This window comes from Salvelinus alpinus, chromosome 20, assembly GCF_045679555.1.
Source record: "Salvelinus alpinus chromosome 20, SLU_Salpinus.1, whole genome shotgun sequence".
NCBI lineage: Eukaryota > Metazoa > Chordata > Actinopteri > Salmoniformes > Salmonidae > Salvelinus > Salvelinus alpinus.
In genome coordinates, this window is record NC_092105.1 from 42,861,092 (window position 1) to 42,888,203 (window position 27,112).

General features: G+C 41.8%; 1 protein-coding gene and 2 long non-coding RNA genes across 3 annotated transcripts in view; 2 read left to right on the top strand and 1 right to left on the bottom strand.

The window, feature by feature from the left end:
* Window positions 1–3,782: 3,782 nt before the first annotated feature.
* The window catches only part of LOC139546916 (G protein-activated inward rectifier potassium channel 1-like), a 36,892-nt gene continuing 13,562 nt past the window's right edge, over window positions 3,783–27,112 (bottom strand). Inside the window, exon 3 of the mRNA XM_071355864.1 lies at window positions 3,783–5,759. Coding sequence (XP_071211965.1) covers window positions 5,122–5,759 — 638 coding nt within the window. The 3' untranslated portion in view covers window positions 3,783–5,121. The remainder of the gene's footprint in view (window positions 5,760–27,112) is intronic.
* Window positions 19,740–27,112, top strand: part of LOC139546917 (uncharacterized) — a 36,890-nt gene continuing 29,517 nt past the window's right edge. The window contains exon 1 of the long non-coding RNA XR_011669282.1: window positions 19,740–20,123. This is a non-coding gene — a long non-coding RNA (uncharacterized lncRNA). The remainder of the gene's footprint in view (window positions 20,124–27,112) is intronic.
* On the top strand, window positions 24,867–25,884 carry LOC139546918 (uncharacterized). The gene is made up of 2 exons (XR_011669283.1): window positions 24,867–25,379; window positions 25,810–25,884. It is a non-coding gene; the product is annotated as an uncharacterized lncRNA (long non-coding RNA).

The following is a 27,112-nucleotide window of genomic DNA, read 5'->3' on the forward strand; positions in this document are numbered from 1 at the left end:
TGCGGCAACTAATGTTCTGGGAACATTCACAGAACCAATTTGGTTTTTTCGCTGGCTGTGCTCACACTGTAAACAAAATCATATTGGCAGAGAAGGAGGGCAACAGTTGTAAGGGGATCTTACAGCAAACATGAGATGGGGGAAAGTAAATAAGGAGTGTCAACAGGCTGTGTCTGAAATGGCACCCTATTCCATATAGTGCACTATTTTGATCAGAGTCATATGGGCCCTGGTCAAAAGGAGGGTAGCATTTGGGACAGAGACACAGTATTCCAGAGAGAGTGTGCCTGGTGCGATTCCCCCTCAGCTCTTTTCCAGTGCGTTCGCTGCTGGCGACTCGAGCCGAGATGGATTCTGACTCAGGTGCAGAGCTGTTTTGCCGACGCCTACACTAGAGTTCTCTTACAAATACAATACACCAGAGACGAGGCATCTGTTAGGCTGCATATGTTTGTGAGTATGTGTGCCTGTGTGTATGTGTGGAGGGAGTCGGGGGGGGGGGGGGGGGGGGGGGGCACATGTCGGAGAGCGAGCGAAAAGATAGAAAGAGAAAAAATAGAGAGAGAATAAAAGAGTGCTTGGGTGTGTGTGTGTGTGTGTGTGTGTGTGTGTGTGTGTGTGTGTGTGTGTGTGTGTGTGTGTGTGTGTGTGTGTGTGTGTGTGTGTGTGTGTGTGTGTGTGTGTGTGTGTGGGGGGGGGGGTGGTCTCTCTCTCCCATTGATCTTGTGAACTGTGTGTCTAATTGTACCATACTTCCCAAAACTGGTTGAATAGTAAAGGTTTGGATATGGACTGCTTTGACTTGATTTGACCTTTTTTTTATACAGACTGTAGAACAGTCTCTGGCACCACACCAAATGTATCATCGTTCTTAAGGTTTTGTTCGTCAATAAACTAAAAATAGCAATTCAGCCTCGCTGGCTTTGTTTGTGTTACAGGAATTCGGAGAGGTGTGAATCCGTGAAACAAGCCTTGACAGAATCAGACAAAAATACAGGAAAGTATCTCTCTCTCCATCTTCTCACTCTCTCCCTGTCCCTCTCTTTCACTCTCTCCCTGTCCCTCTCTTTCACTCTCTCCCTGTCCCTCTCTTTCACTCTCTCCCTGTCCATCTCTTTCACTCTCTCCCTGTCTCTCTCTTTCACTCTCTCCCTGTCCCTCTCTCTTATCACTCTCTCCCTCTCCCTCTCTTTCACTCTCTCCCTGTCCCTCTCTCTCTCTCTTATCACTCTCTCCCTCTCCCTCTCTTTCACTCTCTCCCTGTCCCTCTCTCTCTCTTTCACTCTCTCCCTGTCCCTCTCTCTCTCTTCTCACTCTCTCCTACCATCTTAATCTTACCCTCACAGTAATATCCTGCCTTGCTGACTCAACTTTGATCACTGAAATTCTGCAAATTTACTGGATTGTAGGGATTGTGACAAAAACATTGTTCATCCTACACAACCCGTTTATGCCCCCTCAGCTTCAATCGGCAATGCACTTCTCTCATCTCTCCTGTCACTCTTGGCCTTTGTTGAATGAAGTCATTATGGCACATGTAACATATGGATTTGAAAGGGTAAATCTGAGTTACAGCATCAGAGGCATCGTCAACAAAACATTGGATGAATCCCAAGGCAACGTCGGTTTCAATGACGTAAGTCTCGATTGTTATGACTGTCATGTTCCAGCAGCAGGAGAAATGGGGTGAAATTTGAATAGCAACATCTTTCTCCCATCACATACTAACAATGAGCTCAACATTTGTTCATGTCTAGACGTATAATAGCAATAGCAACAGTATAAAATGACAAAGAAAGGCAACTCCTCCTTCTTTCGTCAGTGTGTTGGGGTACCATGAACCTGTATGCTATTCAACAAACACCCAAACGCTAGTTTTGTTGACCCAACTAGCACCTTTGTGCTCACATGAGTCATGAGTCCAAATGCAGAGGTACCACATAAATGTCTAAATAAATGGGAAATCCCTGTACAGTTCTGTAAACTCATCCTCAAGGCAAATGGCTTTCAGTCTCCCTGGATAGAAGCAGGTCATCACTTTAAACCATGTGAGATTATCCTCCAGTATTATGTGTCCGGGACCTAAGTTCCAACTTCACTCTAGTAGCCGTACCATGTTGGTAAAGGTTGGTTTTAAGTTCTATGAAACCACTGACACATGCAATATTACAGATGGAGCATAAATGCAACTACAGCACTGCAGTACTATGTTTTCTGACTATAGTGGAACCCCATTACATTTTTGATGAGTGAATCTGAGAGTATCGTTCCAATAACATGAAGGACATTTCCACTCTGATCTCAAAGAATCCCCTTACCTGCAACAATTGGCACTTAATTTTCTCTGTACGGTATGTCACTAATTGAATTTGATGACGATGGAATCACTTTCCTGTAATTGAATCTAAGACGTGTCAGACATAAACCAACACCTCCATAAAGCTATTTAGGGACAACATAACCCTGGTGCAGATGATTTAAATGTAGAATTCCTAAAGTGTCTTCTCGGCTGTCACTCACCGAGAGAGAGTGAGAGAGTCACAGAGAGAGAGAGAGAGAGAGAGAGAGAGAGAGAGAGAGAGGCGCAAACAGTCAGTGTCGTAAGTCAACAGGCTATATTTAGCATTTAATATTTAACTCAGTGCCACTGTTGTCGTGATATGAAAACAAAGTGGCATTATAATTGCAAATTGCTGAATGGAAGAACATTTCTGTTATTTAGAAAACAAATCGATGGAGAGAGGGTCTTTATTTTACAACCGTTTGGATTCCATGGAACCGCTGATGGACGCAAATGGAGAATTGAGTCATTTTTAGTGCATTACTAGCTCTAAATTGAATTAATTTGCCTAATCAGCTGCCAATTACTGCAGTTCCCTTGCAATAGGCAGCCTAACTTTCCTGGATATTAGTATGAAAAAGCATGAACAATTTCATAACTCCTTCACGTGTTTAACTCTTCAGATATCAACATGCATTTTGCCTTTTATTGTGGTTAAGTTCCCTTACACTTTATAAAACCCTCGACAGCCAATGAAACAAAGAGAGCCACGTCAGCAGAGCCCTGGAATTGAATTCAATGAAATTGCTCTGCTAATTCTAATTCAACCAACACGTCTGAGCAGCATCGCATGTCAGAAATTCTGTTATTCCCTGTCTTGTTCCATGAATTATGGGGGATATAGAACATATGACAAAGATTCGACGTCTTCAAAGTTCACGTAAGTCCATGAATGCAGTGTGGGTGCAGTTTTTCTGTGGGGTTGCAGTTATGAAACCTTTAATGGATAGAGATCTCAGCGACACCGCCGTTCTCGGGGCAGATGATAAAGGCACCGGCTGCAAAGATCTCCTTGGTGATAAAGTGAAATTGGCTCAGTAGCGGTAAGTGCTGATTTAAGGTGCATAATGAGGATTTAGACTCTACTCCAGAACCACTGAGGATAATGGCATCAGGAGCTCTCATATTCATATCTATCTCATATATTATAAATAGCTTATTAAGATTCTGAACAAAGGCTTATCTCTGGATAGAGGAGAATAGACTTAACCACGGCAAGCTTGATATGATACTGCATTGAAACTATTTTAGGTAACTCTATAAAGCCCAATCATACTTATTCATGTAGTACATTCAATACATATTGTACCATATTATGTAATATCCATAACAACTAGGCCTTTTTAATACATGTTGGTCTTCTATGCAAGCCTTTTTATTTATTTGACAGTGTCTGCAAAAAGCAAGCTACCCGTGTCCCATTAAATCAACATGTCAAGAATTGCCTCTTAGATCTTTATTCCTGAAGAGTTTGAGTATCATACAATGTCATTGATGGTTTTAGTAGGACCAGGTTCCATGGCATTGATTCAGTAAATATACTGGTAATGGGGCTGCTGCAGACCCTGTGGGTATATAAAGATTATAGTCATTAATAATAACATTATTGCTTTAGTTAAAGAGGGAGCATAATAGACTCTTAAGACAAAGGTGGTTACTTTTTCCTAAATATAGGTCCACCTCTAAATCTATATCTATGCGGTGACAGTTAACTCGAAATGTTGGTGCACATGTTTTAAATGAAATGTCGAATAAATAATCATTTGAACTTCAAAATGACTGTTTGAGAAGGCATACATGACCATGTGTTCAGTTGTTTTACTTCCATGTGAAAGAGGCATTGTACAGTACTGCTCAGGACATTTGTCGAAATGCCATAAATGCTTACTGCCATGAATAGTGCCATAAATAGTGTACTGTGTGTTGTGTAATGGTTATGTTGTGCTTATAAAGCGGTAGTATTGGCCCTTTCAACGTAAGTGTTACCTTGAAAAGTAAGTTCACGTTGCTTAATAAGATAGTGCTCAGTTCCAATCTGTCACATGATGTCGACCATGCATTTGCAAATATAGATTGCATCGTCCAGCAACATACAGTACGCTTGCTGAACTAAGAAATGTGTAAAATCTCACATGGTAAGATATCCTCCTATACATGAAATACCAAGAATACCGCCGTGAACAAACGTGGAAATGGAAACAAGGTCATATAGTAAAGGCTAAACATCTGAGTCTATTACCTTTGTCTAGCGAAGACAATAATAGTAGCATGCATTTAACAGAACGTTGCCACACAATTGTACATTAAACAACAAAAGCAGCCAACTCAAATCAAATGTATCTAGCCTTCTCCACAGTAAATTAGACCAATGTAATGTAGGTTTTCCCATTTTGTAAACCGTATGGCTTTGTGCAAATGTTCGGACCCATTGTAAGTAATGTCACTGTTCAAATCATCTCTGTAAAATAATACAGCAATAAATGTCATGCCAGAAATGAGAGCGAATCTGTTTTGCATGCGGTTAGTGTGTTGTACATGCCAGATTGTGCTAATCATACATTGTCCTGAAAAAAATCAGAGGTCTTTCATCATAGCACGTATGCTTCCATCCAGGAACAAATGTTCTGTATTCCGTCACCCCCCTTTATATAAGGTATATCTGTACGAATTTATACACTACATTTTCTTGAGTATAAGAATCATGTCTTTTAATAAATGTGAAATAATACAAGGGTTGGAATAAGGGTAGGGGTGTAATAAGTTAAAACGGGTTGCCCATTCTACGTGAAGCGGTCGGAATTCATCTTTCTGAGTTTCGGGGGCAGGTGTCCGTCCATTCGGCCCCCTACCCCCCCTCCCCCCTGCATCCTTAGCAGCTTGGGGGGCAAGTCTGCCACGGATTGGCTGATGTGATCGGAGCTGATCTTGGAGGCCATCTTGTTCATCTGTTTCTCATCGGAGACGCCGGGGACGGAGCTGATGCGCTGCAGCTTCATGGGCAGCTCCCCCATGCTCCCGGGGTAGATCATCTCCGATGTGGTGGAGCTCATCCTCAGCAGCTTCCTAGGCATGGGCAGCCCGTCCCGGCCGCAGCCGCCCCCTTGCATCTTCTGCAGCTTGGATGGCAGCTTGTTTGTGGTGCTCTCCTTGTCCTCCAGGTTCTCCAGGCAGTCCATGGAGCTGTTCTTCCCTCCCTCGCCGCTGTTGCACAGGGACGGGGCCATGAGTGGAGATGACATGAGCAGGTTTTCCTCCTGCTCCTTCACGCTGTACGGGGGAGTGTTGACCTCAAACGTGGCGTGGAACTGGGAGTAGTCCACCTTGAAGAACCCCTCCTCCAGGGAGATGACTGGGAAGAAACGATGTCCCCATAGAACCTCGTCCTCAGTGTAAGAGGTCCTCGCTTGGCAAGTCATCCCTGTCAAACACAGACAAAACAGAGAAACAAGAAGATCATGGTTGATTAGATTGATTATCATTATTGCAGGAAATGAACTTGATGACTTCGACTCCATGCAGAGAATTATGCTCAGATTGTCTGTGCACAAGGCACACAAGGCTAATGCTGTGGAGATGAAATATTTGACTAGCACAGCGTTAAACAAACGCTTCAGAATCAAAGAGCAACCCTTACTCAATTACATGCCTGGCGCAGTGCCAATTAAGTGTTCATAAATGATTGTTTTCATTCATCAAACAATATCACTCACAAAATGGACTTGATTAATTAGTACATATAACAGAGGAATTTGCCTACAAAAAAACTATTATTTGATGCTCAGGTTCCATACAACACTAATTCCTCAGTAATTTGAGAAAGAAGCAGAGAATAGCTGAGTCAGTACTGGCCTAGAGGCCATACAGTAATGACTTATTAGATGAAAAGCACTACCATATAAACAATATTTGCTTTCAGAGATTTTATACTGTCTGACAAGAAAATAACTAAACCATTCCTTCTCCCCAATAACTCTTAACGTAATTAAAAAGCACACAACCAATTTCTTAATTGGTCATCATCTGTTATTGGTCATTCACTATATTATTGCTAAAATTATGCACGACTAAAGGTGACACTTTTATGCACATTTGTAACGCGTATCTCATTAATGTCTGAGCAGCAATACCGGGAGCCTGAAAATAAGCAACTACAAGCATTCATCTAATACATAATGCATACAGTACAGTGCACCCAAGCGGGATTCATTGTCTTTGGCGGAGTACAACATTAAAATGAGTCTACATCTTTATTCCTAAAACACTGTTTTCATTTTGCCTTTCATTAATAGGGAAACAATTGTACAACATTAAAATGACTCTACATCTTTAGTCCTAAAACACTGTTTTCATTTTGCCTTTCATTGATAGGGAAACAATTGCTATTTCAGAGGCAGTGAATCGTGTTGACACTTTAAAAAGTTTCCCGAAATGAGTAGATGTCTTCTATCTAAGTCACCCTGGAGTCTTTTGTTACTCATGAATTCAGTTCATACAGTGACCTTGGTTAGGACCTAGAAGAGAGCATATCAAGATAATCAAATGACTTAAGTGCTGGACCACAGGAAGCTTAGCAAAGACACGGGTGCAATGGGTCCAATGGACTTTCCTGACAACTCATATCTCTTTGGGAAGTTAAAAGATGTATTACCATTCATGGGACTTCAAATTCAAAATTAAACTATGTGGACACCCCTTCGAATGTGTGGATTCGGCTATTTCAGACAATTTCTGCCCTGCTAGAGCTGCCCAGGTCAACTGTATGTGCTGTTATTGTGAAGTGGAAACATCTAGGAACAACAACGGCTCACCCGCGAAGTGGTAGGCCACACAAGCTCACAGAACGGGACTGCGAGTGCTGAAGCGCGTAAAAATCGTCAGTCCTCGGTTGCAACACTCAGTACCGAGTTCCAATCTGCCTCTGGAAGCAACGTCAGCACAATAACTGTTCATCGGGAGCTTCATGAAATGGGTTTCCATGGCTGAGCAGCCGCACACAGCCGCCATTGTGGTGTAAAGCTCGCGTGGTGTAAAGCTCGCGTGGCGTAAAGCTCACATGGTGTAAAGCTTGCCTTCATTGCACTCTTGAAAAGTGGAGTGTTGAATCACGCATCACCATCTGGCAGTCTGACAGACGAATCTGGGTTTGGCAGATGCCAGGAGAATGCTATCTGCCCAAATGCATGGTGCCAACTGTAAAGTTTGGTGGAGGAGGTATAATGGTTTGGGGCTGTTTTTCATGGTTCGGGCTAGGCCCCTTAGTTACAGTGAAGGGAAATCTTAATGCTACTGCATACAATGACATTCTAGACGGTTCTGTGCTTCCATCTTTGTGGCAACACTTTGGGGAAGGCCTTTTCTTGCTTCAGCATGACAATGCCCTCGTGCACAAAGTGAGGTCCATACAGAAATGGTTTGTCAAGATCGGTGTGGAAGAACTTGACTGGCCTGCACAGAGGTCTGACCTCAACCCCACCGAACACCCTTGGGATGAATTGGAAAGCCGACTGCGAGCCAGGCCTAATCGCCCTACATCAGTGGCCGAAGTCCCCGCAGCAATGTTCCAACATCTAGTGGAAAGCCTTCCCATAAGAGTGGAGGCTGTTATAGCAGCAAAGGGAGGACCAACTCCATATTAATGCCCATGATTTTGGAATTAGATGTTTGACGAACAGGTGTCCACATACTTTTGGCCATGTGGTGTAGATAAGATAGGTCATATGAGACAGGTTTCTGCTATACTCTTTTAGCAAGCTCAGTGTGGTCAGCCATGCTGCCATCAAGGCTCAGTGAAGGAAAGTTTAAAGTTTACAAGGTTCAGTTCCATAGATTTAAGATATACTCGATCATGAGCACCAGGCATCGTGAATGCTTAATAAACACTCCACTCATATCCCCGTAAACAAATTAATATAATGAGGGTTGAATGACAAGGTTTGAATTAATGAGCCACAACATGAATTTGTTTAACATAAAGCTACGGGTTCATCTTCAGGATAACCCTCCCGTCCCTGTTATTCGGCAGACGCTATCGTAATTACTGTTACATGATCTGATTACTTGCATTGTATCAATTCACCCTGAGCAGAGCTCCATGCAACAACCTTTTGTACATTTGAATGTCTAGGAAAACATGGCTACGGAAGGCGGTATTTTACACAGCCGCCCCATAATTAATTTCATGAATTCATTAACCAAAACGAATTATAACAGAGATGAGATCAACATCTTAACATTTGTCAGTCCAGAACATTGAACTGAGCCACTTCTTACATTCCCTTTTAACTAAGCATGCAAGCTATAAAAATGCTGGACGCACTTGTGTTCTTGGAGCCTTGTTCAAGTCCATTAGAAGCTGAGTGGCTGCCCTGATATAAATATCCCGCGTTGTATACTAACTACTAGCCTACTAGTTTAAAAATGTTAATGCAGCAATAAATGAATCAGAACTCTTAAGGAGTTAATGAATAAGCGTTCAAAGAAACTAAAGATCATGTTACAGTAGGTATTGTTTATCCTTAATTGAAGCTATGATCATCTGTGTTTCTGCCACCGTTTCCACGGTCCATGCAATAATCTGCTGATAACAGCTTTTAATAGTCACAGTCAAGTCACAGATGTGCCCAAGGGAACATTGAGTACGGTCAGAGTATTCTGAGTATTATTTCTGCCCTATCGCTCTGCAGTTCTGAGTGCTTTCGTGTCGAGTGCTCTATTGTCCCTCTAACCACTCTGACATCGATGGAAATGGGATCGGAAAATCAAATCAAACACTTATCATTAAAATAGTATCTTCCTTTTAAAACTCACCTGACTGTGATTGATCAATTTGAAGTAAGAAGTTCAACAGCAGGTTGAAACTGAGTGGAAAACATGATCCTGGTGGATGTTGTTTCAAAGCCTAAAACAACGAAATGGACAGTGCTTTCTAAGGTGATGATTAATTCAAAACACCCATATGCATGTTAGAGCTTATGCATACCCATAGGCCTACAGTTGAAGTTGGAAAATTACATACACTTAGGTTGGAGTCATTAAAACTCGTTTTTCAACCACTCCACAAATTTCTTGTTAACAAACTATAGTTTTTGCAAGTCGGTGAGGACATCTACTTTGTGCATGACACAAATGTTTTTTCCAACAATTATTTACAGACAGATTATTTCACTTATAATTCACTGTATCACAATTCCAGTGGGTCAGAAGTTTACATACACTAAGTTGACTCTGCCTTTAAACAGCTTGGAAAATTCCAGAAAATTATGTCATGGCTTTAGAAGCTTCTAATAGGCTAATTGACATAATTTGAGTCAATTAGAATGGTGCCTGTGGATGTATTTCAAGGCCTACCTTCAAACTCAGTGCCTTTTTGCTTGACATCATGGGGAAATCAAAATATATCAGCCAAGACCTCAGAAAAAAAAGTGTAGACCTCCACAAGTCTGGTTCATCCTTGGGTGCAATTTACAAATGCCTGAAGTTACCACGTTCATCTGTACAAACAATAGTATGTAAGTATAAACACCATGGGACCAAGCAGCCGTCATACCGCACAGGAAGGAGACGCACTCTGTCTCCTAGAGATGAACGTACTTTGGTGTGAAAAGTGCAAATCAATCCCAGAACAAAAGCAAAGGACCTTGTGAAGATGCTGGAGGAAACAGGTACAAAAGTATTTATATCCACAATAAAATGAGTCCTATATCGACATAACCTGAAAGGCCGCTCAGCAAGGAAGAAGCCACTGCTCCAAAACCGCCATAAAAAAGCCAGACTACAGTTTGCAACTGCACATGGGGGTGGCAGCATCATGTTGTGGGTGTGCTTTGCTGCAGGAGGGACTGGTGCACTTCACAAAATAGATGGCATCATGAGGAAGGAAAATTATGTGGATATATTGAAGCAACATCTCAAGACCTCAGTCAGGAAGTTAAAGCTTGGTCGCAAATGGGTCTTCCAAATGGACAATGACCTCAAGCATACTTCCAAAGTTGTGGCAAAATGGCTTAAGGACAACAAAGTCAAGGTATTGGAGTGGCCATCACAAAGCCCTGACCTCAAATCCCATAGAAAATATGTGGGCAGAACTGATAAAGCGTGTGTGAGCAAGGAGACCTACAAACGTGACTCAGTTACACCAGCTCTGTCAGGAGGAATGGGCCAAAATTCACCCAACTTATTGTGGGAAGCTTGTGGAAGGCTACCCAAAACGTTTGACCCAAGTTAAACAATTTAAACGCAATGCTACCAAATACTAATTGAGTGTATGTAAACTTCTGACCCACTGGGAATGTGATGAAAGAAAGAAAAGCTGAAATAAATAATTCTCTCTACTATTATTCTGACATTTCACATTCTTAAAATAAAGTGGTGATCCTAACTGACCTAAGACAGGGAATTTTTACTAGGATTAATTGTCAGGAATTTAGTTTAAATGTATTTGGCTAAGGTGTATGTAAACTTCCGACTTCAACTGTATGAGCACAAGCCCCCAAAAATCTGAATTAAACTGTTTTTGGTACTACATACAGTGGGGAGAACAAGTATTTGATACACTGCCGATTTTGCAGGTTTTCCTACTTACAAAGCATGTAGAGGTCTGTAATTTTTATCATAGGTACACTTCAACTGTGAGAGACAGAATCTAAAACAAAAATCCAGAAAATCACATTGTATGATTTTTAAATAATTAATTTGCATTTTATTGCATGACATAAGTATTTGATCACCTACCAACCAGTAAGAATTCCGGCTCTCACAGACCTGTTAGTTTTTCTTTAAGAAGCCCTCCTGTTCTCCACTCATTACCTGTATTAACTGCACCTGTTTGAACTCGTTACCTGTATAAAAGACACCTGTCCACACACTCAATCAAACAGATTCCAACCTCTCCACAATGGCCAAGACCAGAGAGCTGTGTAAGGACATCAGGGATAAAATTGTAGACCTGCACAAGGCTGGGATGGGCTACGGGACAATAGGCAAGCAGCTTGGTGAGAAGGAAACAACTGTTGGCGCAATTATTAGAAAATGGAAGAAGTTCAAGATGACGGTCAATCACCCTCGGTCTGGGGCTCCATGCAAGATTTCACCTCGTGGGGCATCAATGATCATGAGGAAGGTGAGGGATCAGCCCAGAACTACACGGCAGGACCTGGTCAATGACCTGAAGAGAGCTGGGACCACAGTCTCAAAGAAAACCATTAGTAACACACTACGCTGTCATGGATTAAAATCCTGCAGCGCACGCAAGGTCCCCCTGCTTAAGCCAGTGCATGTCCAGGCCCGTCTGAAGTTTGCCAATGACCATCTGGATGATCCAGAGGAGGAATGGGAGAAGGTCATGTGGTCTGATGAGACAAAAATAGAGCTTTTGGTCTAACTCCACTCGCCGTGTTTGGAGGAAGAAGAAGTATGAGTACAACCCCAAGAACACCATCCCAACCGTGAAGCATGGAGGTGGAAACATCATTCTTTGGGGATGCTTTTCTGCAAAGGGGACAGGACGACTGCACCGTATTGAGGGGAGGATGGATGGGGCCATGTATCGCGAGATCTTGGCCAACAACCTCCTTCCCTCAGTAAGAGCATTGAAGATGGGTCGTGGCTGGGTCTTCCAGCATGACAACGACACGAAGCACACAGCCATGGAAACTAAGGAGTGGCTCCGTAAGAAGCATCTCAAGGTCCTGGAGTGGCCTAGCCAGTCTCCAGACCTGAACCCAATAGAAAATCTTTGGAGGGAGCTGAAAGTCCGTATTGCCCAGCGACAGCCCCAAAACCTGAAGGATCTGGAGAAGATCTGTAGGGAGGAGTGGGCCAAAATCCCTGCTGCAGTGTGTGCAAACCTAGTCAAGAACTACAGGAAACGTATGATCTCTGTAATTGCAAACAAAGGTTTCTGTACCAAATATTAAGTTCTGCTTTTCTGATGTATCAAATACTTATGTCATGCAATAAAATGCAAATTAATTACTTAAAAATCATACAATGTGATTTTCTGGATTTTTGTTTTAGATTCCGCCTCTCATAGTTGAAGTGTACCTATGATAAAAATTACAGACCTCTACATGCTTTGTAAGTAGGAAAACCTGCAAAATCAGCAGTGTATCAAATACTTGTTCTCCCCACTGTAATTGGTCTAGCCTATACTCCAAAATTAACCGCCTTTGGGTGTAGACTGTATTTTTATGCATACTGGATGGACTGGTTACCTTATGCTGCGCTCTAAACTTTCTATCCATTCGTCTGGGAGAGAACATATAGGCCTAGGCGATGCTGTTTCATTGATTGTGCAGGGCGGCTTACAGAGTTTAGCCTACAATTTTAGTGAATTTGTATTTGATTTTGAATAGTAGGGCATTTTTTAAATATTTTCATAATTAATAGGCTGACACTTGACCTTTTAGCTACATAATATCTCACCACCATGCGTTTCCATCTCCTCCTCTCTCTCCTTCATTCCTTCTCGAGCGCACAGAGATACGGGCTGTCAACAGTTGAATAGAATATGTTTAGTTGTGAAAACATGTTACTATAGATATATATCCGAATAGATTTCACTTGGTTTCCCAAATGAAGCACTGGGTAGCTGGTTGGAGAGCCCATGGTGTACAGAGTTTGGGAGGAATATCACCTTTCGCATGTTCCTCAAACAATGGTTGATGCATGGAGTGAAATAACCGGAGTAGCCTACTGGCGGGAAAGCGGCCTCCATTCGCTTTTTGAGTTATAAGGATGTCTTTTTTCCCCTGCCCTTGTTCTTGCCCATTTGATAATGGGTCATTCTAAATCTAAACTGATTTGACATATTTGTAAAGATTAAAAGATGATCAGAACAGTGTTTGCAGCCTGAGGCAAGGAAGAGAGCGCAAGCTTTTTTTACTTTCTCAAATCATCAATAGGCTTTAGTCGCATCACGCAGCCCATATATGTTTTGATTTCTAAGACATTCTAAGGTTTGTATCAGTAACTAAAGTTGCCAAATAACTCTAAATCTAGCATATTGGATCTGTTTCAAATGATCACTTTTACGCTCAACATAGCCACTTCACATGCGCACTTGCTCCGTAATGAGAAACATATCCTTTCTATTTTATTCAGCTAAGTTCAACTATATTCTACTTACTATGAAATCATATAATATAAAATTATGGCCCAGGATTTATAAACATATCTTGTCAGCTAATTGAACAAGCCTACAGCCTATGGCACGATACAATGCCAGATAGCATACAGTAGGCCAACTCATATTCAGTTTTTTTTAAATACATTTTCTTCATATCATGTTTAAATAATTGATTTATTGTGATGGTGTATATTACATAGATTTATTAGACTTTTTAAAATGTGGATAATCCAAAGGCGTGCATAAGCGGCTTGTATGCGTGGAGGGCTCGAGATGCTAAACGTGTTTATGTTAATTAACAGCCAATTACTGTGAGACCGGCAGCCTTTTGCATGACAATAACCTCTGACAGAATTTCATGACTGCCACAGCCCTAGTCATAACACATGTTTATCCACAGGCATATGTGACTCATTTCAGGAAACTACTTCACAGGAGAGCCATTTGAACGTAAACTTTCTTTTTTTAATCAAAATGCGTTTTTTGGCAGAAGTACTTTCTGGAACATGTGAACTTTCATGCGCCTTAATAACAAACTTGTATGCATCTGTAAATATGACTAAAATTGTTAAATTAAAAGCCTAGTTGGTTTAGCCACAGAAAAAGTCAGCAACCTTCCCGCTAGCCATGATTGGCTGAGATAATGTAGCACGCTTCTGTCTATAATATGAGCTGGTCAGTATGTGTAGGTAATCCTTTCGAACGCGGCTTTTTTTTAAAGATATCACGTAGTAGAACTGCATGAGAGTTGTGCTCCACTTTCTGGAGGACCGAGTTTTGAAATCAGTGGAATTACATTATGATAGCTAAGGAGATGGAGAAAATGCTGGCGTTTGATTACAAATATCCATACGGAGTCAAAAAGAGAACACACAGAAGGCTGTTGTAAAACACCTGTCTCTGGATTACATCTTCACATTAAGGGCAACCATGGCATCCGTGACAGAGAGAGAGAAGCGTACATCCATGTATACATGTAAGAGAGTCTAGCTTGCTACATTTTCAGATATTACATGTTTCGAATTTTGTCAGAAAGTCGTTTTCATTTCAAGTTAAAGTGTACTGTTAGCTAGCTAGCTAATGTTAGCTGGCTGGCTAGCTAGCTAAGGTTACGTGTATGATCTGTGTAATAATATTATTCGTATCTCAGAGCCATTTGCATTGCTAGTTATAGCCTAATCTTAGATAGCTAACATTGAACCTGGTTGGTTAGCTACCTGCAGATTCATGCAGGGTAGTAACATTATGAGTTAGGATTGTAATTAATTGTTTAGCTAGCTAGTTATATGTCTAAACAAAAGACTCCGCTATGCAAGTAACTATTTCAATAGAATGTTTATAATGTCACTGCGACAACTGTCGATAGACATAGCTGGTAAATCCGCTCTGGCTATCTAGTCCGATTTAAGAGCACTCTCGTCTGAGTGTGCCAGAGCACAGAATAACTGACGAATTCACGAACACTCAACACCCGTTGAATAGGGCCGGTGTCAGTAAACGTTGGCAAAAAAACATAATTAAATTGTTGCAAGCAGCACAGTTGCAGTCACCAATGCTCTGGACAACATAAAAACAGCCTAACCAGCTCTGCTAGGGTGAGTAAAATGGTCAGAGTGAGCTGTTCTCTCATTTGTGTCTGGAAGTTGTTAGCAAGCTAGCCAATGTTAGCCAGTTAGTTTGGGTGCTTGACTGCTGTTGTTAGGTCAGAACGCTTGAATCAACCCTACTTTTCGGCCAGAGTGTCCAGTGTGCGTTCTGGACACTCCGAGACCGAAACGCTCTGAATTTACGAACGAACAATCTGACAACGCTCTGAATTTACGAACACCCAGAGCACACTCTGGCACTCCAGATTAAATTTACAAACACACCCAGCCTTTAGTCTTGAAATCTTTGGTTGTTTAGTACATAGCCTCACGTGAATCCTTAAAGAGATGGGTGGGGCTAAAGCTTAAAAGGGTGTGAACAATGCTGAATGGGTGTAGACAAAGGACTGCTCTCCAGTAGTAGTACCAAAATATTCAAAGGCCATTTTCTCAAAAGTGAGGTTACAAGTTGATCAATTTTCAAAGCAGAATTACTTTCCCATTGTTCCTCAACTGTGGTGTATGATATATCATTTTCTAGCTCTACTTTTATCCAAAGTAAAAAAACACAATTTCAAATTTTGCTACACAAGACCGAATCGAGCCGGTCAGTCACAGAGAAGCTCAACCCTCTAGCATTTGTGTAGACATGCCAAAGCACACTTCTTCAACACTGGTATTTTGCTTGAACCCTCAGTTATTCCTGCATAATTTTACCACCAATAACAGCTTGCCTATATTATCCAGATATGAAACTTTTCTTCTAATATAATAATATATGCCATTTAGCAGACATTTTTGTCAAGGCGACTTACATCAATGAGTGCATACATTTACTTATGTGTGGTCCCAGCGGGAATTGAACCCACAACCCTGGCAAAGGAAGCACCATGCTCTACCAACTGAGCCTCTCTGCTATATTAGTCAACAACACTGTAAGCTAAAAGTCACATCCCAAAGACTGCCAGAGATACAAAACATATTAAAAATCAATATAACACACCACTTAATGGAACATAATCAGTAGAGGATATTAAAATATTGTGATAAAGTTCAACGGAACTGGCCCGGAGGGTGTGACAGGAGTTATTGAAGCCACAAATAAAGAATTATGTTTCCTCCATTTATTCTGTAACATAATAATACTCAGTAATCTATAGTGATTGGCACACAATAAGGATAATCACACTGCTTATCTGAGATCAGATAATCAAACTTGTGATGATTCACTGTTGGGTAACTCTCTGTTTTCTGACCTGCATCCTATTGAGTGGCTTCATATTGGAGGAGAGCCCAGCTATTTTGTAAAAGCACCATCGACAGTAATGCAAGAAGGTAATTTGGTGTTGTGTGAGTAGGTACCTTCCCTGCATCCATATACTAAAAGCCATCAACAATCTCAGTGAAGAGCCTGCTCTGTGATTTCCCTTCCGTTGGGAAAAATAAACAATTACAGACAAATTGCTATCATAACCATTTGGAAACATGGAGGTGATATGAGTACAATTAAACACTGAAAAACATTTTTTATTGTGAGCTTTAGAGGAGCAGAGAAAGCAATTGTAACAATGACAAGAAAAACATCAGAAATTGTGCTACAGCTGTATAGAAAAGACAAGTGTGGTTGTTTTTGTTTTAATAAAACCTTACGTAATCGTCATACCTACCTGGAACTGTGTGTTTCTATGGAAACCAAATCTACCAACGATACGTGAGCATATACACACCATATAAAGGCTATTTGGATCGTCACCTTTGAGTGCAACTCAAGGCAAATGTGGCGTACATACAATATCCAACACAAAAGTATATTTATTGTCTTTGACCATCCCAAGCGAAACAACCATCCTTAAAACCACTGGTTATATCACTCAACACTGGATGATGCATCATGTCCCTAGTTCCTGACCACGGTGACCTGGTTTGATTGCCTGTATGCCCCTGATCTGTTCCGGCACATCACTTCACCTCAAAGTGTGTTTGTTTTGGTCAAATCGTATATTGACTTATCAGTGATGGGATCTCATATTACAAATAGCATCTTTAATAAACACATTGAAAGGTTATTTTATTCTCATACATCTCTATTACCATCTGTCTTGCTCCTTCATCCTCACGGACACAGACTGTGCTCTGTGTACAAACCTCTCTTTGATTTCCCAATTTATACCCTGTACTGTGCACTGCTGGATAGACCGTCTGTCCCAAGTCCAAACATGTCTTCAAAGTCCCGAAGAAAGATAGCAATGGTAGGGTCAGCTTGTTTTAGAGCCATCTCAGCATATTGGGTAATATCACTTTACACCTACCCTAGCCAAGTTTTTCTCAACTCCACAATGTACATCACATCAATGGAGTTGAGAGCGGACGACTTTGGGCGGACTGAACCTCCTACTACGTCGAGTCGCTGTCAGTCAATACTTGTAAAGAAGTACATTCTTAAACACGTGCCGTGTACCTATGTTTGTCATCCGTAGCTGCGTGTCTTCCTTTGTTTGCTGAAAACTTTTTTATAAAACGTTTGTCAAATACATTTACTGACTGTTTCCTTGTTTGGACTGGCAGCGACTCGATGTATTCGGAGGTACACTTCGCCCCCAGTCGTCTCAACCCAACTCCACCAAGATGTACTGTACATAGCGTGGAGTTGAGAAACACAGCTACACCTACCCCAGCCTTCTCTGTATAAATTGGATATGGCCCCATCAATGTTACTGCAAGATGATTAATTAATGTAAAGAATATTGACCTTTAATTAGATGGTGAAATTAGAGGGCGATAATTCCAGGGACTGTTTTAATTCTAGACAGGATTTGAAACGTGATAAGTCCTGCAAAACACAGTACTGTTTTCATATCTAAGATTATTAGGCCAGAAAACTGAGCTGTGAAATAAACACTAAAACTCCCTTCTTTTTCCAATTGGTGAATCTACAAGAAGCCATGGGGAATGTTGCTCTTCAAATTGAATATACAGTATCTTTCTGATGCAATAATGTGTTGCTATTGAGAGAGTATTAAGGGCAGAGGATGTTGATCTCTCTGAGGTTGTGTGTTTGGGAGTCTATCAAAGTGTCAGAGGAATAGATGCAGTCCTGCTGGATAATACTGAGCTTTTGTCATATAACAAAGTTGAACAGCAGCCAAGTCACTAAAGGGACAGGGAGATAAAACGGATTCTTTGGGTGCCGAGAATGGAAAGTGGACTAGCAGAAAGCTTGCCAGTAGTTTCTGCTTGATGGTGGCTCACTAAGCTTACTGGCATTCATGGAGCAGAGTCTCTAACATAAGCTTATCCAGAATATAGAAGCCACAGGAGCTGTTTTCTGTTTGCTGCATGGCTCAGTCATATGCTGGATATCAGGGGTGCACAAGTCCATTGTCCCCAGACCTCGAGGACCAGAGTCCTGCATCCTGGCTGTAGATAGATACCTGTTTCATTCTACCCAGTTCTTACATATCAAAAAAATCCATACACATCATTTGACTTCAGAAACACAAAAAGTGCTTTTCTGAGCTTGTTTTACAAAACACCCACAACAACCTGCATTTTTTGGGGAAACGATGAAATGCAAATGGTGCTAAGAATTGACATATTTATGCAAATAGAGGATTGTTAGTTATTCAGATTAGCATGTTTCTGCACTTCGACACCCACAGGCCAAGTCACTGAGAGAAAGGTGGGCGTGAGGAGTCCTCCCCGACCTCTAAATTATATCATAGACAAGGATCTGCAGATGTAAGACAACCTCTCACAAACACACGCATGCACGCAAGCACACAGCCACACACGCACAGACACGCACTCATCCACCCACCCTCACTCGCCAGTATATGGCTGTCAGCACAGTCCCCTGACATAGTATCAGGGCTTTAGAGGCAACTGAAGTGTTATGGATGAGAAAAAACGCTAGCAGAAGCAAGAATGGGAATCTGGACCGTGAATAGAGAATCACGACTCAACCCTCTTGTCCTTGCATCGGAGCACTGTTCAGATCATTTTGGAAATAAATGACATTAACATACGAATGCTTTAATAATTTACAAAATGGTGAGCAGCAACAATTAAATACCAATTCATCATGTTGAAGGTTGTTGCTGAAAAGCAGAAGAATGCGTCCCTGCTTGACTACTTTTTTATTAAAGAGATGCACTAAGCTAGAGCAGCATGGAGAAGCAAACTGACAGAGGGAATAAGCATCCAATAGATGCCCCCTTTAAAAAGAGTGTAGCACCTATTTCTCAATGTCAAAAACACATATAACAGTTACTTAGTTCACCCCAATAAAACATTCCCAAATGTTAACAACACTTAGAAATGGTGGTGATATGTGAACGCTTCCATACAGCCGTTACACAGTAGGTAGTTTAAAGCATAGCACAGAGAATTTTAGACCGAGCTTTACTTGGCGATACTTATTCAATTCCCCCACTTGGAAGACAACAGGCCATCTAAACTTCCATGTCTAGTTACAGGCGGTTCGTTTGAATTTATAAATTGTCTTGCAAATCAGGAATTGAGGAAGTATCAATTTCCGATGGTTTCTGAACACTATAATTTGTTTACAAGCATGATAGCTGTACTTTTAGTTTGTGGTTTACGCAGAGGTTGGCCATTAGCCAATCAGCGTTTCTCAACTAGTTCAAAGCACAAACGCATCCAACTGGTATTTACGACATCACAACTGCTAAATTCCCACCTTCCACTTGGTTTCGAACGCATAAATAATTTGAATACGTGTGGGTTTCTCCGTAAGCGTAAAGACACTAACAGTATCGAGTTAGCAATTGCATTTTTATCCATCACCTTTTTTTGGGGGGTCAAAGTTTTAGACTATGCAATTTATAACTTTCTATGAAGTGGGACACATTTGTGAGAATGAGGCGAACAAATCAGTCTGCGGGCACATTTAATCCCTGAGAATGTCTACTGCTATCAACAATGGAAGGAGGGCTTCAGCAAGAAGTTGCTTCGGTGGATGCTGCCCCTACCACCAACGTGACTTCTAAAGCATCTCAATCAGCAGCACTGAGCATTATCATGGGCTCGTGTGAGCATGGAAGTGAACCGGGTAAGTGAAAGAGCTAGCTTGCTACCTCTATGCTAACGTTCTAACTGGCGCATTAAGTTAACATCTTCCATTTAAATAACACTGATGAAACTAAAGAAATGCAAACATGTCTGCCAGTTGTTGTTAGCTAAATACTGGTCATATTATAGCTTGATGTCCACAATGTGGGTCATATAGCCTATACTGATAGTAATATACAAGCCTATGAGCACCGTCTTAACGAGCCCAATAATGGACTAAAGGAACCTAACGTTACTCCTTATAGTCCAAGGAGCTTACATGTTCTGTTTAGAGGCGAATTGGCTCTGGCAGCCAAAACAGCCAAGTACTCCATCTAAACGTGAATCCATTCTCAGTTGCGGTACAGTTTAAGAAAGAAAAAGCACTAATACACTAACTGTACACTGTTTTAACACAGTTGCAGCCGACAGTATTTTTCAGTGACAACACGTTCGTGGCATCCATCTTCCGTTTACACACAGGTGTTCGGAGACGCAGATGGAGGCGTACCTGCGCTATTTAGCTATCTTCCGTTTTTTTTCTCCCGTAAACAAGCACTGTAACATGGAAATAGGGCCTTGTGGGAACCCTAACACTATAAAAGGTGTGTAGTAATTGTATCTATTAATTTATATATATATTATATATGATATGAAAGATACATTGCTTATGTTTCCAAAACCGATTTATTTTGATGAATCACTGCTATTTTTGACATATATTATACTAAACAAAAATATATACGCAACAATTTCAAAGATTTTACTGAGTTAGTTCATATAAGGACATCAGTCAATTGAAATGTATTAATTAGGCCCCAATCTATGGATTTCACATGACTGGGCAGGGGTGCAGCCATGGGTGGGCCTTGGAGGGCATAGTCCCACGTGGGAGCCAGGCCTAGCCAATCAGAATTAGTTTTTCCCCATAAAAGGCTTTATTACAGACAGAAATACTCCTCAGCACCCCCTCTGACAACAGCTGAGGACATTCCTGCAGTCAGCATGCCTATTGAACGCTCCCTAAAAACTTGAGACATCTGTGGCATTGTGTTGTGTGACAAAACTGCACTTTAAAGTGGCCTTTTATTGTCCCCAGAACAAGATGCACCTGTGTAATGATCATGCTGTTTAATCAGCTTCTTGATATGCCACATCTGTCAGGTGGAGGAATTATCTTGGCAAAGGATAAATGCTCATTAACAGGGAAGTAAACAATTTTGTGCCCAATATTTGAGAGGAACAAGCTTTTTGTGCATATGGAACATTTCTGGGATATTTTATTTCAGCTCATGAAACAAACACTTTACATGGTGCGTTTATATTATTGTTCAGTGTACTTTAGCTATAATTGTCTGTTTCTATTTCGTTTGCCAGCAATCACGATAGATAAAAACTATCTTATGTTAGCTGTACCATTGAAGGTTAGCTATATTTAATGCACATCACAATAGTTTTAGCAAATTGCAGTTCATTTTCTATTTCACAATGCATTGTCATTACACATAACATTTAGAATCAATATTGTCAGTGTCAGTCATTTTCGTTAGGCACCAGCTTACCATGTACAGTAGGCTACAGAAATTTCAATCTTGTGTTTGGGCCTTTCCATCAGTCTTTGTGGTTTTTATTTGCGGGGAGCATAAATTGTATACTTGTATACTAACAAATAATTAGAACCCATGTATTTTCAATAATATACAGCACCAACTACATACATATCTGATAGGGTCCATTATCTGCTACCTGGCTTTTAATGGAGAAGGAACAGTTGAATTCACAGGACATACAGGAACAATACTCTGCTGAGTACAGTACTTTGGGTTCCTAACAACTGAATGGTCACCTTTTTTCAACAAAACGCCTGAAAGGACACAACACATTGTGACTATTAGAGGATGAAAAAAAAAGAAATCAAATTATGAAACGGATACATCTATTATGGGAACAATTCCGATCTCTTAGACAAATCTGTTTCTATGGTGACCACCATCAAAATATACTGTTTGCTGAGAAGAAAAAAAATGTAGCTTTTAGGGACGTGCTTTTTCCTTTCATTCTTCGTAGATGAATCTAAATCTGTTGTAATACTGTCTTAGTATTTAATCAATGAATTAAGTTGCATCTCGAACTTTCAGCTTTCAACATGCGGCAGGCAAAATGTGTGCAAGAAAAACACAGAGAAGGAAATTCACTGGCTGAGACTAAAATGGTGTTGAAATGTACTGCTATGGGGGATGGGTGTTGAGGGAGGCAAAATGCTCAGGCAATAACATCAGTGTGGAGGTAAACAGCAGAGCAGAGCGGAGCAGAGCAGGGGCTGTGTGTGTGTGAGAGAGAGAGGAGATTGCCATTGCCTGCCAAGCCTCTACACAGGGTGAGGTGACAGACCAGGCGCAGGAACATAAGGCTGTACACAACAGCAAGACCACTAACAAGCAGGGGGAAAAACTGACATTATCAAGGAGAAAAGTGTGTTGGTGGTGGGTGAGGAATAGGAGATGGGGAGGATGGGCAAAAAGCTGCTATAAAGAGAAGCAGAATAACACAACGGACAAGGGAGTGGGTTTGGGCGGTAAATCTCAGTAACCCACTTCCCTCTATTTAACCCAAGCCGGGAGCCGTTCAAAAAGGGATATTGCATATTCCGTTATGCTTGTGTATTCTTACTATGGGTTGAGTGAGATCCAGTACCCCACAGCATGTCAATAAGACAGAAATAGAAAGCAGACATCCCCCCAAAGATTGTCTCGCTAGAAGCGCCTCCAAACTCCAAAGAACAAAATGTAAATGTGGCTGTGTGTGTTCAGACCGAGATCGATTAACGTGGACTTCAGGGACACTCAGACGCTAGCGATCAATACTGCACAGTGACCAAAAAAATATAAGCAGAGCACAACCTTTATTACTTTGCGATAACAGACAGTTAATGAGGAGCCACAATCTTCAGTCAGTTTTGACCAAGCTCTAGGCTACCCATCCTTCCTTAGTGATTATTTAATATAACCAAGATCCTTGTCTGGCTCCATTTAGTTCTGGATGGCGAAAGGGGCAACATGATACCCCTATCAACAATCTAAGTGACACTTTATATAGGCACTATATCCAGTAACATTTGCAATACTACTATACACAATACATTCGTTTTAGACTTGCATATTAAGTCCAAAACACATGCAAGTGCTTGGCGACAAAGATACAATTATTTCCAACTCTAAGTAGCGTGATGACGACTCTGTTCTACACATCATGGCCTGACCATTACCCGTTACTTTGGATGTAGTGGCATCACCAAATGAGTTCAGCCCAGGTCTGCCACCGCCACACCCCTTCCTCCATCCCATGATTTATTACAGTTCATCTGAGACCTGACAAATCCCCAAAGACACAATTACCTTGTTTTCCCTTGGGAAGCAAACACAGTTCATCTGAAGGGGATAATGAATACTCCATGTCATAGCTTGTTCAACAAAATGTCCATTGTGTGGAGTTCATCCCTGGTGAAATTACTATATAGTCAGGAAATGTAAAGCTCTCTAGTGTGTTGTCTCCAGTGCTTCAGTGCTAGCCTCTCTACACTGGCTTCCTGTAAAGGCTAGGGCTGATTTCAAGGTTTTACTGCTAACCTACAAAGCATTACATGGGCTTGCTCCTACCTATCTCTCCGATTTGGTCCTGCCGTACATACCTACACGTACGCTACGATTACAAGACGCAGGCCTCCTTATTGTCCCTAGAATTTCTAAGCAAACAGCTGGAGGCAAGGTTTTCTTCTATAGAGCTAATTTTATTGCAATGGTCTGCCTATTCATGTGAGAGACGCAGACTCGGTCTCAACTTTTTTATATATTCTTTTATATTTATTTTACCCCCTTTTTCGTGGCATCCAACTGTCTTGTCCCATCGCTACAACTCCCGTACGGGCTCGGGAGAGACGAAGGTAAAAGAGCCATGCGTCCTACGAAACACAACCCAACCAAGCCACACTGCATCTTAACACAGCACGCATCCAACCCGGAAGCCAGCTGCATCAATGTGTCAGAGGAAACACCGTACACCAAGCGACCTGGTCAGCGTGCACTGTGCCCGGCCCACCACAGGAGTCGCTAGTGCGGCCCATGGACCTCCCGGTCGCGGCCGGCTTCCCCTCTCGCCCCTGGGATTCTCTGCCTCTAACCCTATTACGGGGGCTGAGTCACTGGCTTACTGGTGCTCTTCCATCCCATCCCTAGGAGAGGTGCGTCACTTGAGTGGGTTGAGTCACTGACGTGATCTTCCTGTCCGGGTTTGGCGCCACTCTCGGGTTCGTGCCGTGGGGGAGATCTTCATGGGCTATACTCAGCCTTGTCTCAGGGTAGTAAGTTGGTGGTTTGAAGATATCCCTCTAGTGGTGAGGGGGCTGTGCTTTGGCAAAGTGGGTGGGGTTATATCCTGCCTGGAAGGCCCTGTTCGGGGGCCACAGTGTCACCCGAACCCTCCTGTCTCAGCCTCCAGTATTTATACTGCAATAGTTTGTGTTGGGGGGGCTATTGTAAGTCTTATGTCTGTAGTATTTCTCCTGTCTTATCCGGTGTCCTGTGTGAATTTAAGTATGCTCCCTCTAATTCTCCCATGCCTAAGGACTACCTGGCCTGATGACTCCTTGCTGTCCCAGTCCAGCTGGTCGTGCTGCTGCTCCAGTTAACTGTTCTGCCTGCGGTTATGGAACCCTGACCTGTTCACCGGACGTGCTACCTTGGTCCGTGTGTGTGTGTGTGTGTGTGTGTGTCTAACTCTCTAACTCCGAATGCTCGGCTATGAAGTCAACTGACATTTATTCCTGAAGTACTGACCTCTACAACCACTGATTATTATTTGACCCTGCTGGTCCTCTATGAACGTTTGAACATCTTGGCTATGTACTGTTATAATCTCAACCCGGCACAGCCAGAAGAGGACTGACCACCCCTCAGGGCCTTTTTCCTCTCTAGGTTTCTTCCTAGGTTCCTGTCTTTCTAGGGAGTTTTTCCTAGCCACTGTGCTTCTACTTCTGCTTTGCTTGCTGTTTGGGGTTTTAGGCTGGGTTTCTGTATAGCACTTTGTGACATCGGCTGATGTAAAAAGAGCTTTATAAATAAACTTGATTGATTGTCTGAATCAACACTTTCTATCACAGTGGGACTTTAGACAAAGCAAGCTGTCACCCGGTGGGAGTCTCTTAATGCAAACTGGTCATGTGCATGAGGAATTCAACACGATCTAGAATTAGTCGATTACAGTAAGTATCTGACCTGAGCTGAACAAAAGAAATCCAACATGAGACATGTACACTACAAAGTGCATGTGCTACACTACACACTAACAGAAAAGGGTTCCTCAATGGTTGTTTGGGAAGGGTGATGGTTCTATGTGAAACCATACTGACCCAAAGAACCCTTTGAGCCCTTCAATGGTTCTTTGCAGTTCCGAAAACTCTTAAGTGATAATTAAAATCTAGGGGTGGTGGACCATTATAATATTTTGGGGTGTGGTTTGCTCACAGCTCTTTTGTACAACCCTGAGTGAGAGTTTCATTCCAGTTGATCTAATCTGTTGTGTCAGGCTATTACATTGTATATATGATTATGGCCAGTGACCGTGTCTTGTGAAAGGCCTTGTGTCAATTGAGAATGGTTGACTAATTCAGTACTTCTCAATTCTCTCCTCAGGGTCCCCCAGCTGTTCCAGAGCTAGCACACCTGATTCAACTTGTTAATAATTAATAAACAAAATAATAAAACCGATGGAATTTTCCCAATATAATATGGCTATTAAACGAGAATATATATATATATACAGTGGGGAGAACAAGTATTTGATACACTGCCGATTTTGCAGGTTTTCCTACTTACAAAGCATGTAGAGGTCTGTAATTTTTATCATAGGTACACTTCCCCAAAGAATGATGTTTCCACCTCCATGCTTCACGGTTGGGATGGTGTTCTTGGGGTTGTACTCATACTTCTTCTTCCTCCAAACACGGCGAGTGGAGTTAGACCAAAAAGCTCTATTTTTGTCTCATCAGACCACATGACCTTCTCCCATTCCTCCTCTGGATCATCCAGATGGTCATTGGCAAACTTCAGACAGGCCTGGACATGCACTGGCTTAAGCAGGGGGACCTTGCGTGCGCTGCAGGATTTTAATCCATGACGGCGTAGTGTGTTACTAATGGTTTTCTTTGAGACTGTGGTCCCAGCTCTCTTCAGGTCATTGACCAGGTCCTGCCGTGTAGTTCTGGGCTGATCCCTCACCTTCCTCATGATCATTGATGCCCCACGAGGTGAAATCTTGCATGGAGCCCCAGACCGAGGGTGATTGACCGTCATCTTGAACTTCTTCCATTTTCTAATAATTGCGCCAACAGTTGTTTCCTTCTCACCAAGCTGCTTGCCTATTGTCCTGTAGCCCATCCCAGCCTTGTGCAGGTCTACAATTTTATCCCTGATGTCCTTACACAGCTCTCTGGTCTTGGCCATTGTGGAGAAGTTGGAATCTGTTTGATTGTGTGTGGACAGGTGTCTTTTATACAGGTAACGAGTTCAAACAGGTGCAGTTAATACAGGTAATGAGTGGAGAACAGGAGGGCTTCTTAAAGAAAAACTAACAGGTCTGTGAGAGCCGGAATTCTTACTGGTTGGTAGGTGATCAAATACTTATGTCATGCAATAAAATGCAAATTAATTAGTTAAAAATCATACAATGTGATTTTCTGGATTTTTGTTTTAGATTCCGTCTTTCACAGTTGAAGTGTACCTATGATAAAAATTACAGACCTCTACATGCTTTGTAAGTAGGAAAACCTGCAAAATCGGCAGTGTATCAAATACTTGTTCTCCCCACTGTATATATATAAAAACTGTGTGGTTTTGAGATTAAGGTTCTGTAAAGAACCCTAAAAAAGGGTTCCAAATATCCCCCAAAAGGGTTGGACCAGAGTGGAACCGTTTTTTGGTACTATAAGACGCAGTA